General features: G+C 37.0%; 1 protein-coding gene and 1 long non-coding RNA gene across 5 annotated transcripts in view; one reads left to right on the top strand and one right to left on the bottom strand.

The window, feature by feature from the left end:
* LOC310719601 overlaps positions 1–15,288 on the bottom strand; it is a 310,811-nt gene that overhangs the window by 15,174 nt on the left and 280,349 nt on the right. The window lies entirely within an intron of this gene.
* On the top strand, positions 1,051–4,583 carry hmgn2 (high mobility group nucleosomal binding domain 2). Of its 4 annotated transcripts, none has more exons than XM_083529476.1 (6): positions 1,051–1,298; positions 2,640–2,675; positions 2,949–2,978; positions 3,127–3,177; positions 3,290–3,349; positions 4,007–4,583. In XM_083529476.1, the coding sequence occupies exons 1-6, from the start codon at positions 1,284–1,286 to the stop codon at positions 4,040–4,042; spliced, it is 228 nt and encodes a 75-aa protein (XP_083385602.1). In that variant the 5' UTR covers positions 1,051–1,283; the 3' UTR covers positions 4,043–4,583. The 4 variants fall into 4 exon arrangements, with proteins under 4 accessions (XP_083385602.1, XP_083385600.1, XP_083385601.1 ...); XM_083529474.1 differs by having other exon boundaries at positions 3,287–3,349; XM_083529475.1 differs by having other exon boundaries at positions 1,080–1,298; positions 3,127–3,180.

Below are 15,288 nucleotides of genomic sequence, written 5' to 3'. Positions count from 1 at the left end.
AAGAATAAATCTTACTGGGGTTGAATAGAAGGAGGTGCAGCCACAAAGACCTACTCACCTGGCTTGTGTTTTAAAAATCAATTGGGACATTCTATTGAAGAACATTAATCCATGATTTGAACCAGAGGGAATTTGAATCAGAACTAAAGCTGGTTATTTTCGGCATATCCCGAAGTTTTTTTTAAGTGCATTTAAAATGGATTCTTTATTAAGAAAAAACCTATTGCACTAAACCATTTATAGCTATATTCAACGTTACAAACATCCGCATGGAAAATCATTTGTTCCATCACCTGACCTGAACCATCACACCCATATGTGGTTCTTCCCCAACCAATATGGAAGTAAACAATTGATTGGTTTGTCTTTGTAAGCTGTCACGCTACAGGTTTCCTTCACTGGAAGTAAAAGACATAAGGAGTGTTCCAGCACGATTCTGTCCCTATGCACAAAGCGGACCATAGTATGTTAGGGTTGTGTTAGAGTGGAGGATGGAGGGTCCTGCACTGAACCCTAAGCACAACCTTGACTTTCCAAGACACCTTCAGGATGAACTGGAATGCTGGAAGCCTCGTCACCAAACATCAACCTTACCAATGCCCCTGATATGATGATATGATGCTTTCATTAAATCCCCCTCGGCCAGTCTCCAAGATCTAGTGGGAAGCCCTTCTCAAAAGAGAGTGGATCTCATTATAAAAGCAAACAAGGCTTACATGTGGAAGGGTTTGTTCAGAAATGCACATGGGGATGCTTGACATGAAGGTGTATGAAGGTGTCCACAAACGTTTGGCCGTAGCTTTTCGATGGCAAGGCCACACACACACACACACACACACACACACACACACACACACACACACACACACACACACACACACACACACACACACACACACACACACACACACACACACACACACACACACACACAAAGACAGACAGACAGACAGACACAGCGCCCCTCCCGTTGAAACCATGCTTCCTGCCTCGTTTATTCTCTGCGCATGTCTCTTTAAAAGCTAAACGCTGCCCATGGGCACGTGATCACCCCCTCGGCCAATGGCTGAGTTCGAAATGGGAAATCTGGTTCAAACCGGTTTCCTATCTTAATATTTCAATATAAAAAACTAAATAAACATACACAGCCGTTATTGTATTTAACACAGCGTGAGGAGAGCACGACGGTGTCTCGCGTCCGGAAACCTTAGGTCCAGACAAAAAAAAAAAAGCCTGATTTTTTTCTAATTTTTTTTGTGTCCTTTGCCTACTTAAAAGCCAGGATGCCTAAAAGAAAGGTAAGACCTTTTTTAACCACGACATTTCTTGTTTTATTCTGCAATTAAAGCATGGAATTATATTTAATTTTGGCGCTGAGAATTCATATATTTAGCCTTTAAGTGTAAAAATAAATCCTTTCCACACAATGCTGGTCGCTTTACACTCAGGAAGGTGTGTGGGGGGGAATAAAAACAGCACCATTAAGTCGTTTTTCGTGTAATTCTAAAACCAAAAACTATCCCCAAAAAAATATATTGTATTGTTTTTTGGAATAAAAGTGAAAAATGTTTGTTATTACGTTTGAACTAATGCTTAGTGTTCAGCTTTTTTTTTTTTTCCCCAAGAATGGAGGCGACGTCAACTGTCAGTTTATTAAGCTGACAGGATTGATAACCTTAAATAAAATGATAAATAATATTAAATTGTGTGGTTAATTTGTTAAGCATAAATAATATATAAATAAATAATGGTGGATTCGACCGTGTCTAACATTTAAAGTAAGGATGTGTACCTCATGTATTTGGTTTCCTAGTGTTTTTTTTTCTGAGGGGGTTAACTCGTTAATAGGACGTGTTTAACTTTTATTTAAAAAGAAATAGCCATTTATGGTTTTCTATTGGTCTTTAAAATGTGAAAAATACCATACTAAAGGACCACCTGTCGGGTGGAGGGAAAAAAAAAAGAACGAAAACAAGCTAATCCCTTATTTGTTTATGCATATTTGAAAAAATATATGAATAAGTACAAATGGTTTGGCAAATTGTCGTATATAAATATCTTGGTTTTTTTTTACTATTAAATGAAAATAACACGATATTCCCGCCAAACGGCGACCGTTATAAATGTGCAGGTTTAAATTTTAAACGTCACGCGGAAGACTTTTTTTTTTTTTTTCTTTTTTTTTGTGCGCGCGATGAGTTTTTATTAGGCGCGCGCGCACTCTCTGGGCTTCTTTTTTTGTGAAAGGAAACGTCGCGCGCTCTCGCTCAGATTTGAATTTGAATAAGCGCGGGAAAGCTGAGAGTGCTGAGGAGGAATGAATAAGGGGGGAAAATGCACACAAAATGGAGGAGTAGAGCAAATACATGAAGCTGTCTTCGGTGTTTTCTATACATTTTAAAGAGTTTTTACATAATTATAATTACAATAATACTCTCTATATCTATACATATATGTATAAATGTATTTATAGTTGGAAATATTAGTTTATATGTATATGAGGAACATATTTTTGTTTTTAACGTTTTGCGGGGTTTTTTTTGTGTATATGTGTGTGTTTGTAAATTTTGTTTTCTTTTTAATTGAAAATAAATGCATGCAAATTCTAATTGTTCTTTTCTTCTGTTTGATTTCTGCAGGCCGATGGAGATAAGGCTGCCAAAGCCAAGGAAGAGGTGTGTGTCTTTTTGATCAAACATTTCAGATATTTTTTTATATAAATTATTTCAGATATAATCAACAGATCAGAATTTTGAAGTGATGGAAAATTTTTTCTGTATCTATTTGTTTATTTTAATCTACCATTTCTTGTCTACATGTGTGTGTGTGGGGGGGGGGGTGCTAAAATTCTGACTATTTTGTTTAAAACAAAAAAAACATAACTCAAACAAAGACAGAGTTTTTTAAAAAGCAGAATGACTAATAATCTTATTGTGTCCTTTTTGCAGCCAACCAGGCGCTCTGCAAGACTCTCTGCCGTACGTCACTGTGTTTCATTTGCTTCTTGCACTGTTTTTAATCGTGTGTTTTTTTTAACCCCCAAATACGATTCTTTTAAAATTAACATTATATATATATATATGTTTGTGTTTGTTTGTTCATTTGTTGCTCTTTTGTTATTTGTAGAAGCCTGCTCCTCCCAAGCCAGCCCCCAAGCCTAAGAAAGCTGCCCCCAAGGTAGTATATTACCAGGCTATTACACTTTGTTACTTAAAAACACAAACTTGCTGATCAAATTTGATTGCTATTAATGCATGTGTTATAATAATACAATTATCTAAAATAGCAGAAAGCAGCCAAAGGGAAGAAGGGAAATCCTGCTGAGAATGGAGACGCCAAGGCAGAGCAGGTGAGTTAAACGTGCTTTACCATATATATATATATATATATATATATATATATATATATATATATATATATATATATATATATATATATATATATATATATATATATATATACACACACACACACACACATACAGGGTTATTAAAAAAAACGATATCATGACGCATTGCTTCAGTTCTCAAGCATCGTCATGGAAATAGTCAGTGATCAAATGAAAAATGAAGTTTGTAAGGAATCTCAAGCACTCCTCTGCTCATTGGAATAATGTCATGGAGTTTTGTATTACTTTTCCTTAATAAAATAGTGTGTAGTGAAATCGGTTCATTATTTTTAAATAACCCTATATATATATATATATATATATATATATATATATATATATATATATATATATATATATATATTTTTTTTTTACTCTACCGATCAGATTGAGGGTCTTTTTATTTTTAATCGCCACCCCAGTATGCCAAAAATGTCTCTAGTAGTCATTTGACATGCAAATGAAGCTTTACTATCTGAGCAAAATGTAGGTTTTGTTCAACTGAACAACTTCAACATGAGGTCCAGGTGGATGCTGAAGTATTTTCTGTGCATTTTATTTTACCTGCTATAACATTTGCAATTGTGCCTGCAATCATTCCATTTCTATTTCTTACAGGCGCAAAAGGCCGAAGCCGCAGCAGACGCCAAATGAAAAGCCAAGCAATTGTTTAATGCTTCTGTGTCTTTGGTGACTGTACAGTTTGAAATAACTATTTTTTACCAAGTTTTATATTAAGAATATCGTTTATAGTTTGTTGTTTGCCTCCATGTCCATTTTTAATGAAGCCACCCATGCTAAAATGTTTTGCCCTCGCTCAATTGGTTTTCAAACTCCTGGACAGTTTTCTGGGTCTTTTAATTATCTTTTAGACACCAAACATTCTCATAAGGCAGCTATAGTGTGTTTTAAACTGTTCTTGTGTGCTTACAGAAATACTGTATTTTAATTCTTGCATTATGTTCTTATTAACATAGATAAAACCATAAAAGCAATCGATAAATTTTGAACAGAAATTCAAACATGAATAAATTCAGAATATGAAGTCTCCAAACAGTAAGAAAAAGAAAAAAAAAAAAAAAAAAAGTTTTTATTTTAAGTTATATACACCTGTATTGGAAAGATGATTTGTGAATTCTAAAATCACTTGTTCTAAATGGTTTTCAATAAAATAAAGATTTCAGAAAATATACAAGCTTTTCAATTCTCATATAATATCAGTAATGTTAAAAGCATTGTTTTAATGAGCATTCCACACATTTCTGGTGAATCTTTTTCATTGTTAAAAATTAGTGTGGAGATGCTAAAAGGGCCTGTGGTGACATTTGATTTGGTCCACCATGCCATAAATGACAAAAGGGGGGAAATGCCATTTGTAATATAAAGACCTGTTTCATTTCTCATGAAAGGCCACTGAATAGCTGTATTAAGCAATAAAATCTTTTATAATAAGAATTTTATTTTATTATTTTTTTGCATTGTATTATCAGTTTTACTGAACTAGAACTTTGGAAATATAACTGCATTAGTTAAGCAGATTACAGAGCTGGGCTTAATTCACCACAAGATTCACAAATTTGATAAATGTGCAGGTCAGTGTATTACAATGGTGTAAAAAAAAAAAAAAAAGGTAGGTTTTTTTTAAAAAAAATACCATTTAATGTTAATCACTATATTGTACAGAGCTTTTTTGAAGAGCAGATTTTTTTAATTAAATGAAATTCTGCCATGAAATCAGGACATTGTGCCTACTGTATGGTGAGTGTGATGGTGTTGATGGAATGAACAGAATGGTTTGGTTAATTTAAGATTAAGAATTAAGTGCTACTGCACTGATCTCACTGGCAGCTCTATTAGTAATATACTGTATAATAGGAAGTTACAATATAAAATCATTGGCCAGAAGCAAAAAATAAAAAATGAATACTAATTGTATCTTGGTTGTAACATCGATTGATCGACTTTAAAGTGCTTCATGGTGCATTTTCAGCTACCACTGCCCTCATGTCTGAAGAGGTAATCTATTTTACCATTGCTAGAGGAACTTTAGGATGTGAGCCACCAAAGCAGAAGAGCCCAAACCTTTACCTATGAAGGACCAAAGATCAAACTCTGGGCTGAAAATAAATGAATTATACCAAACATATTTACATTTTTTCCACGTTTCCTGTCATTTATAATTTCATAATATTTAAAAATAACATGGCTGTAATTTTCTTTACTTATAGTACAATTAGTAACAATCCAATTTATTGTACAATAGAGTTCCTAACTGGAGACGTAAAACTGTTTTTCTAAAGTTTTTTTTTTTTTTTTTTTTTTCAAAAGTCACCACGGACCGACTTACGCCCGTAGTTTGGGCATCTCTGTGTTAGAGCATGGAAAAGCCGAAAAAACACGTTTTCTAAGTACTATAGTTCTTTGATCTTCTTCTTTCGGCTGCTCCCGTTAGGGGGCGCCACAGCGGATCATCCGTCTCCATATTATTCTGTCCTCTACATCTGCCTCTTTCAAACCAACTACCTGCATGTCTTCCCTCACCACCTCCATAAACCTCCTTCTTTTCCTCCTTCCTGGGTGCTTTATCCTCAGCATTCTTCTACCGACATACCCCATGACCCTCCTCTGCACCATCTCAATGGGTCCATTATCACTTTGTCTCCAAAACGTCCTACATGCGCTGTCCCTCTAATAATCTCGTTTCTAATCCTGTCCATCCTCATCACTGGCAATGAAAATCTCAGCATCTTCAGCTCTGACTATAGTTGTTTGATGCATTCTGAAATTGCGCCACTAGAGGACAGTATAACATTAAAAACAACAACAACAAAAACACTCAATGGGCGCATAGTATGGGAAATTATATGTCAACAAGACAATGCAAACTAAAGCTTTTTTGCATAACTTTGTGTTGTATATACTGTAGGTAACGATCTATTATAGGGAGAAGCAATGTTTGCATTTATTGTTAAGAGAGATTTGCATAAAAATTAAGTACAACCGAAGCTGGTTGAGCACTAAGGAGTTTTGGTCAATGGTTAAAAAGTGTCTCAACTGTCAGCCTCAAACCACAACTGTGACTCTGGGAGTGAATCTAAATCTCTGACCTACAGCCCCAATATCAATTTTTCATAAGGATAGTACTTGCACAAATCATCAGCTCAGTGGTTAAAATGTTTGAATTCTGAGCAAAAGGTGGAGTTAAAATCCCACCAAGCTGCTACTGCTGCATCCTTGAGCAAAGCCCTCAACCCTCAACTGCTCAGTTGTATAAAATGACAAAATGTAAGTCACTCTGGATGAGAGCGTCAGCCAAATGGCACAAATGTAAACCTAAAAGTATGTGAATATAGAACGATGTAAAACAAATCATTGTTTAAGTATATTACCAAAGACATTGATTTTTTTTTTATTGAAGGGCTTCGTTTTTTCCAGTGTCAGATGCTGACCAGGTTTAATATGATGACTTTTCAATGGGTGTTCTTGTTAATCCTCAATCAAATCAAATCGATCTTAAGTTTTATTTATAACAGCTTTTATAATGAGACATTAACAAAACATGTTACAATAAAAAGTCATAATTAAAACAAATGCTGCATTCACAAACAAGTATCAGTCAGGAAAATAATAAAAATTAACATTCTTTAGGAATTAAAAGCCAAAGAATAAAAGTAAGTTATTAACAAAGATTTAGCAAAAGATCAATCACCTCTGTTTTTGTGCTTAATTCTTAGTACATGTAAAAGAAGCTGATGGGAGGATCTACGTGATCATGATTAAGAATGGAGCTCTGGTATGTCGGGAAGGTATTTGCGAGCTAAAATATTAAAAACTTTATAGACAAGCATTAAAAATTTCAAACAAACTCTTGACTGAATCCTTCAGATAAGAGACTCCTAGAAGACACTGCTCACAACTACCACCCCAAATATTCAATAAATGTTCAAGCTCAAGATCTGGGCCAGAAGAAATGGATTCTTCTAAACTTTTTTCTGAAATCTTCTCACACTTTTGTCCTCATATACTTTAACCATGACTGGAACTAAAATGTTTTGAAAGAAGATTACACAACTTCTTAACTTCTTAACTTAAATCTTCTTCTGCCGGCTTCTTCCATTAGGGGTCGCCACAGCGGATCATCCGTTTCCATACCCACTTGACTACATCTGCCTCTTTCAAACCAACTACCTGCATGTCTTCCATCACCACATCCATAAACCTCCTCCTTGGCCTTCCTCTTTTTCTCCTACCTGGTGGCTCCATCCTCAGCATTCTTCTACAGATTTACTTCATGTCCCTCCTCTGCACATATCCACACCATCTCACCTCCCTCACCTTGTCTTCAAAACATCCTACATGCACTGTCCCTATAATAAATTTGTTTCTAATCCTGTCCATCCTCATTACTCCCAACGAAAACCTCAACATCTTCAGCTCTGCTACCTCCAGCTCCACCTCCTGTCTTTTACTCAATGCCACTGTCTCTAAATCATACAACATCTCAGGTCTCACCACAGTCCTATAAACTTTCCCTTTCACTCTCACAGATACTCTTCTATCACAAATCACTCCTGCTATCACTCTTCTCCACCCAATCTCTCCATTACTTTGCACTGTTGACCCCAGATACCTAAACTCATCCACCTTCTCCATCTCTTCTCCCATCTCTTCAACCGCACCACTTCACTGCCCTCCCTCTCATTCACACACATGTACTCTGTCTTACTCCTACTGACTTTTTCATTTCCCTTCTCTCCAGCATGTACCTTCACCTCTCCAGGCTCTTCTCAACCTGCTCACTACTCTCACCACAAATCACAATATTATCTGCAAACATCATAGTCCACAGAGACTCCTGTCTGACCTAATCAGTCAACCTGTCCATCACCACTGCAATCCAATGTCCACCTTGAACCAGTCTGTCGTTCCTACTGCACACTTCACTGCTGTCACACTGTCCTCATACATGTCCTGCACCACCCTCACATACTTCTCAGACACACCTGACTGAGTGTGTGTGTGTGTGTGTGTGTGTGTGTGTGTGTGTGTGTGTGTGTGTGTGTGTGTGTGTGTGTGTGTGTCTCTAATGGTGTGTGATTAGGGTTTCACTATCTGGCTTTTACAAATTCCAGTGAAAAGTAAAACAGTTTAGTATTTCTTTCTTTCTTTCTTTTTTTCTTTCTTTCTTTCTTTCTTTCTTTCTTTCTTTCTTTCTTTCTTTCTTTCTTTCTTTCTTTCTTTCTTTCCAGGGTGCAAAACATAATGATAAACATATTATTATTATTTTTTGCTTGCTTTCTGTTATTACATTTAGTAAATTTCTTTATTTTACATTTGTGATTGTTTTCTTTCTTTCTTTCTTTCTTTCTTTCTTTCTTTCTTTCTTTCTTTCTTTCTTTCTTTCTTTTCAGTGCAGAAAACAAAACAGTAAACAATTAATTTCTATCTATCTATCTATCTATCTATCTATCTATCTATCTATCTATCTATCTATCTATCTATCTATCTATCTATCTAAGTGGTAGCTCTACTTATTAATTATGCGCGTGCCCTGTAGCCCCGCCCCCTCAGTGAAATGGCGGTAATGGTGATTTTCTATATAACCAGCAGACTGAATGGCGCGTGCTTTTAGCGTTTACACGTACACACACGTATACACTTGTCCCCGCACGTCCTCTATATTCCTCTCCGTACTCCTCCACAAGTACCCCATACTGCTCTCCCAGGCAGCGGTCACTCTTTCAGGTAAATCACAAACTTTACTTATTTTTTAATGTGTGGATTTTTGCCAAATCTCTTTATCCCTGATAAACTGCAGCTTTACGGGGGTTTCATTCATACATGCATGCATTACTTCACCGAGCTCGTGCACCCTGGGGTTATCGGTTTGCTCGGATTATTAAGAGGTAAAAAAAATAAAAATAATAAATTTGCACAATACTCCTCCAACTAAAGCACTAATGCATGCTTTCTCATTCATTTAGCATGCTTTTAATTTTAAAAACTTTGTAGCATGGGCAGGTTTTATTTACACTAAACTTTTGTGCCCTTAAAAAAAATACATTTAAAATTTGTGCCTCTAGAGCTTGAACTGTTTGTAAATTCTTGGCAAAATGTACAAATTCCTGAAATGAAAAATAAAATAAAATGAGAAAACCAACTATTGTGTGAATTCCTTGGTTAGTTTGTTTATTTGTACTTGACTCTGGGGGAAGGGAGGGTCTCATATAGTGCCCAGTGTTCTGTTCTTGTGAATCTGCAGGCTGCGTGTATGTGTGTGTGCGCGTGTATATGTGTGTGTGTGCGCGTGTATATGTGTGTGTGTGCGCGTGTATATGTGTGTGTGTGCGCGTGTATATATGTGTGTGTGTGCGCGTGTATATATGTGTGTGTGTGCGCGTGTATATATGTGTGTGTGTGCGCGTGTATATGTGTGTGTTTGTGGAACTACCTGCTTTATCTCAGCCCTTCAGGTACCAGCATTTCTATTTAAGTCACTTGTCCAAGAAAGTGAAGCCCATACACACCATTACATAAATGTAAACCCATCAAAAGCGCATGTTCTCCAATATATGAGCTGCTTCTGGTATCTGAGATTTTTACATTCATGCCTCCTACACAAAAAAAAAACAAATTCAGACAAATGAATTTCATGCTGTACAGTTTGTACATGCTGCAAATTGTACTTTTGCCCTTTAAAAAGTCTTTTTGGTGGAAATGGTTTGAACAGGACTGGGAGTTTCTCCTCATTTGCTTTTATATTGATTACATTGTGAATCGGCGACATCTGAACATCTCTCACGATATGCCTTGATTCTGTTTGTGGCATAATTTCAAAATGATTTTCTAACAATCCAGAAACTGTACAACTTTCCACCTTTCCCTCCTTACCCACAATTCTTTGGATCTGAGAATAGCCCAAAACACCACTTATACAGCTGTGTGTGCAGCTGATTCATAGTTTCTGAGGATCTGGATGTTGTGAAAAGTTGACTTTGGTGTTTCAGTGTGAAACACTTCAGTCTTTTTATAGCACCAAAGAGACGTCTGTATGGTCAAGCTATATTGGTCTAAAGAGATTTCTCCTAGACCAGGGTGGCTTTAATCTGATTAATCTAATCTAATCAGACTTGCTTTGAATGTGTTTAACAAACTCATTTGTTGAACTGTTAGCATTAGGGTGTAGATAAAGAGAGAGGTTGTGTATAATTAGCATTTTAAAACCACGTGATTGTCACCTTTTTACCATCTTTATCACCTTTTGGACTCTTTGCATGGAGATCGATTGACACTGGCTGGAATTCTCACTTTTTTCCACACAGTGTTTGGGTTGAATCAGAATTCACAAAGATGTTATAATTGTCTTAAGTGGGTCAAGACATGATTAATTTATATATATATTTAAAAAAGTCATAACTCGACCACATGGGAGCTTTTAAAGTGTTTCTCTATGGGAAATATTCATTCTCACAGACACACATGGCAGCCATGTTGAAGACTACATAGTTAATCAGAGTAAACCATGGCAACTGCGTCTTGCATGCCTCTGAAACGTGAGGTGGGGTGGAAGGTGGGGTAGCGAAGGCGGTCCAAACTGGTAGAAGGGAGGTTCTTGTTGAGCAGCATATTCAGAAGAGAGGACGAGGGTGGGGTCGTCCACAGAATGATCACGTTTAGAAAAATCCATCCTGGTTATATTTTGATGCAGGACTTCATGATCAGATGAGTAAGATGGAAATGTCAGAAAACGCAGCTACATAAAATACACACAATGGATCAAGCAGAGATTAGATTAAAGAAGAGCCTGTATATCACATCAGGCGTTGGGATGCAAAAGATGTTTTGGAAACTAATGACTGGATGGTAGTAATACTACTTATAGTTCCACAGATATCTGAAATGGTATTGGTCTAGAAGGAGCACAGGCACATAGTCCAAAAACGCTTCGATCTAGTGACTGCAATTGCGGTATATGTTGATATATGAACTTCAGTTATCTTTCCCATTGACATTAAGCTCTTGTCACTACTAGCAGCTTTTGGTTAATAGCTTTGACTCTTACAGTTGAATGTTTTTTTTTTCTTTCAGTATTGTACTAAAAAGTGAGCAACAGGACAGTTAAGTTTTATAATTGTGTGCTATGAAGTTCACACACAAGATTCCTATGTAACCTCATCAATCTAACTTGAAAATGAAATACATTGTTTGGTTGTGTAACAATCACATAATGGAGTGGAGGTTATATAATAGTAAATCAGCTTAAAAATGGTCATCTGGTCCGTCACTCTAGACGGTGTGCATGACTATACCAGGACACTATTTGTTAGCATTGGCTTAGCTGCAAGTTGTTCTGGAAAGACTGCTGCTTGAACCAGAAGACTTTGATAGTGTTTAATTATACAAGGTCCGCGTGTCTTTCAACACTCAGATGTTTGTGTCTTGCCGAGAATCCGAGCAAAAGCCTGTGTGACAATGTACAGAGTGTTTCCTTTTCCTTGTGTAGCATTTTGGTGGCTGCCACAGAGAGCCTGATGCATTCTGACAGCTGTGTGTGTGTGTGTGTGTGTGTGTGTGTGTGTCAGAGAAAAAGAGACAGCCCCATGTTCTGATTGGTTAAGATGATTTTTTTATAAAGGGGTTGGAGCTTGAGTGTTTTCCCAGTTTCTTGTGCTTCTAGTCGGTGTGTTACTACCCATTTTAACCACAAAGGTTTCGATGGTTTTTATTTACATCCGTTAGTGTTTTGGAAGGTGTTTTTTTTTTTTTAAGCCTGGAGGAACTTGTTTTGTTTTTTCCTCACGTATATCCGGTCATTTGGATCACTTTTACCTTCTGTTGTGGAAAGAGTGAGAGTTGCAATCAGGTTGGTCAGGTCTGGGACATGTAGTTGTGTACCTTTCCCTGCACCTCCTTTCCCTACACTTCCTATAATCCACAGATCTTTGAATTTCAATAAGATATTTGCAAGATTAAAGCAGCTCTTTTTCTCATTTCTTGTTTTCCCCATGTTGTCCACCAACTTCCCAAAACCTTCAAACCTGCACACTTCCCTTTTGGTTTTTTTTCTTGTTGAATTTATGGAAGCTTCTAAAATTGTGCATGTTGTTAAAATCGCAGCCATGTATGTGTTTTGCTTCGCTGTGCTTCCATCGCTGCTTCGATCCTGCACAAATACGTTAAAGAAGCCTTGCGCCCCTTATATTTAGTGTCGTAGCCACGGGCCAATCAGTTCGAGCCCAAACCTAGACCACATGGCCGTCGGAGACATACAGGCACACAGATCTGCTCCTCAGTACGAGCCCGTGTTGAGGATCAAGTTGATTTTAGTCTGATTTGACACTTTCGCCCCAAGGCTAGTGACGCCCATTTTCTCAATCTGTGACTCGTATATAAAATGACCAGAGCAAAGAGTTGAAGAGCGCAGATCTTTAGTGAGAGACTCTGTGGCTGGTAAAACACTGTTTGTTTCCATGTCTAAAATGATCTGCCTTACTTGGATATATGGACATCCTGTTTTTTGTTTATCATTTTTTTCTTTTCAGGTCCAGACCAGCTTCGATTTGTGCAAAGCCAACAGACATGATTATCAGACTGGGTCGCCTGACTCCTGGATACTTTCGACTCCTGCAGGTACGTGTCTTCATTTTAACTAATGCTGTCTTTCTATAGGTTTTTATTTCTAAAACAACCACAATTGAATGACTTGCAACCCTTTTTCCTGTCAGAAAGTAAAATTTTTAAATTAAAAAAGTTAAATCCTCCTAGTTGTCATGTTCAGTAACAGATTTTCAGACAACTGATTGCGATTCCATAACGAATGTATGCAGGGTTCCAGTTTGCTGTAAAAGGTGAAGGGTTAATCCTACACTGGCTTACTGCTGGGTTTAGGACAATAGTCCTGGTATGTCAAACAAGCATCGTGCTAACTTTGCAAACTGACCCATATCCTTTGGTATTCGTATGGTCTGGAACGTATAATGGCGCAAAACCCGTAGAGCTTTATGCGAATTGTCTTGTATTTTAGTTAGGATTTACATTCATGTTATAGACTCAGGCATTGTTCAGGTTGCCAAACATTAACAATAAATACATCTCAATACAGTAGGATGTCTTTGGTGAAGAAGGGTGTTAATTTAATAGTAATCATCTTAGTGGCTGCCCTTGTTTTGGTCCTGTCTTGATCTGTTTTCGAATCGTTTTGTCTCGTTATTGAAGCCACCTTGTTGTAATCCATTATAGTCTCTCTTTCTTATTAATTTGATGCTCTTGTACCTTTTGTGGAAGTGCATTTTAGTGGAACAGACTGTGCCTTTGTGATAGAGTTCAGGAAGTTACATTAGATTTTATCCATAATATTTGACAAATGCTGGATATAACCTTTCTCGGTAATCAGTTTGTAACCTGTATCGTACTTTTACCAAAATGCTCTTTCCATTGAAGTGGATGGCTTTATTTTTTATAATATTTTATTAAATGACTCTCTTAGTTCAGTGATTTTGATTCCTTTGGTACATATGTGATTAGCCTAAAACCCTTTTTTGTCTTTTTAAATAGCAGTCCATGCCCTTGGATTATTCTAGCTCTGAAGCTTTATTGTGCATCTAATTGCTTTATGAAATGGACTAAAACCTAAAATTCTTATTAAATACCTGTTTACAAACTTAACCAGCAAAGCCTGGTCTGACCTATTCTTACTGTTTCCTTTCCCCCATGTGTGTTTATAGAGGCAGGTAGCTGGTGAGGTTCAGACCCCACCTCAGGATCGCTCTCTTAACAAGATTGCCATGATGCTGGCCATTATGGGTCTAAGCCTGTCTTACTACAGTGCCAAACAGATGACCGAGAAGGTGCAGCACGACCCGGTGCCCTGAACACAATTGTGACCTGAGACCAATTTGAATCCTGGAGAAAGCCAAATTAGAGATGGAGGGTTGGAGAAGACCTTATCCATCACTCTTTTATTCAATTCATCATGCTAAGTCTGTATATTCCTGGTTCAGTTGGCATGTGATGAATTTAAGGGGTTTTAGCTAGAAATATTAACACAAAATTCATTGTACATTCACCAAGCTCCCTTAAGGGTCCTGAGACTAAGGCCAAAGCTTTGGCTTATAATCTTTTCAATAATTCCTGTTTGAGAAGAAGGAGATAGTCACTGATGCTTTGGCATAGAAAAATTCATTTTATAGGGAAACCCTCTGCCTTATGTATTAAGCAACTGTTGAAAGCAAGCTGCTTAAACACTAAAGATATTTTTAAGGCTGTCAATATAGAAACAAGGCATAACAGGAATCCTGTAAACTCACTGGAAGAGCAGTAGCAGACTACAATGTGTGGTGTTAAACCTAGATTTCTTTTACTGTATTATAAGTAGCCATGTTTGTTTTATGAGTAAAGACATTCTCTTTAAAGGAACATCAACAAGTGCATGTGTGAACATTTTTAAAGAATCCAATATGTGATTGTGACCTTTATATGAATGTACGTTTTGTTTATATTTAAAACCTGATTAAATAAAGCTGTGAAGTCATGGACGATGGCGTGCTGGCGGAAAAGTTTCGAACAGACACGAGTGATGAAATATCGCATGAAAGTCCATCTACCCTACGGCAAGGGCTTTACTGTGTATTTGCCAAGCACATGATAGGACATTCCTGTGATATTTAATAAAATGTGGAATTACTGTATTAAAACCCTCATTTGAGGAATCTCCACACAGGCTATTTTGGCAGGAAATGGATTCAAAGGCTTTGTGAATTTTTTTTTTGGGTCAGATTCAATCTATTTGATTACATTCACACAGTTTCTGTGCTTAAGGCAAAATTGATTCAGCTGAATGTGTTTCACATGTGATCCGGCTCAGCAAATAAATTTCCTGTATCAACACAGAAGCGTGACAT

This window comes from Silurus aristotelis (assembly GCF_946808225.1).
Source record: "Silurus aristotelis genome assembly, chromosome: 25".
NCBI lineage: Eukaryota > Metazoa > Chordata > Actinopteri > Siluriformes > Siluridae > Silurus > Silurus aristotelis.
This window is presented reverse-complemented; position numbering and strand designations above follow the sequence as displayed.

Coding starts and splice junctions, on each gene's coding strand:
- hmgn2 (XM_083529473.1), top strand. Junction 3,181..3,286: donor AGAAAGCTGCCCCCAAGGTA/GTATATTACCAG, acceptor TATCTAAAATAG/CAGAAAGCAGCCAAAGGGAA. Junction 3,350..4,006: donor GAGACGCCAAGGCAGAGCAG/GTGAGTTAAACG, acceptor TATTTCTTACAG/GCGCAAAAGGCCGAAGCCGC.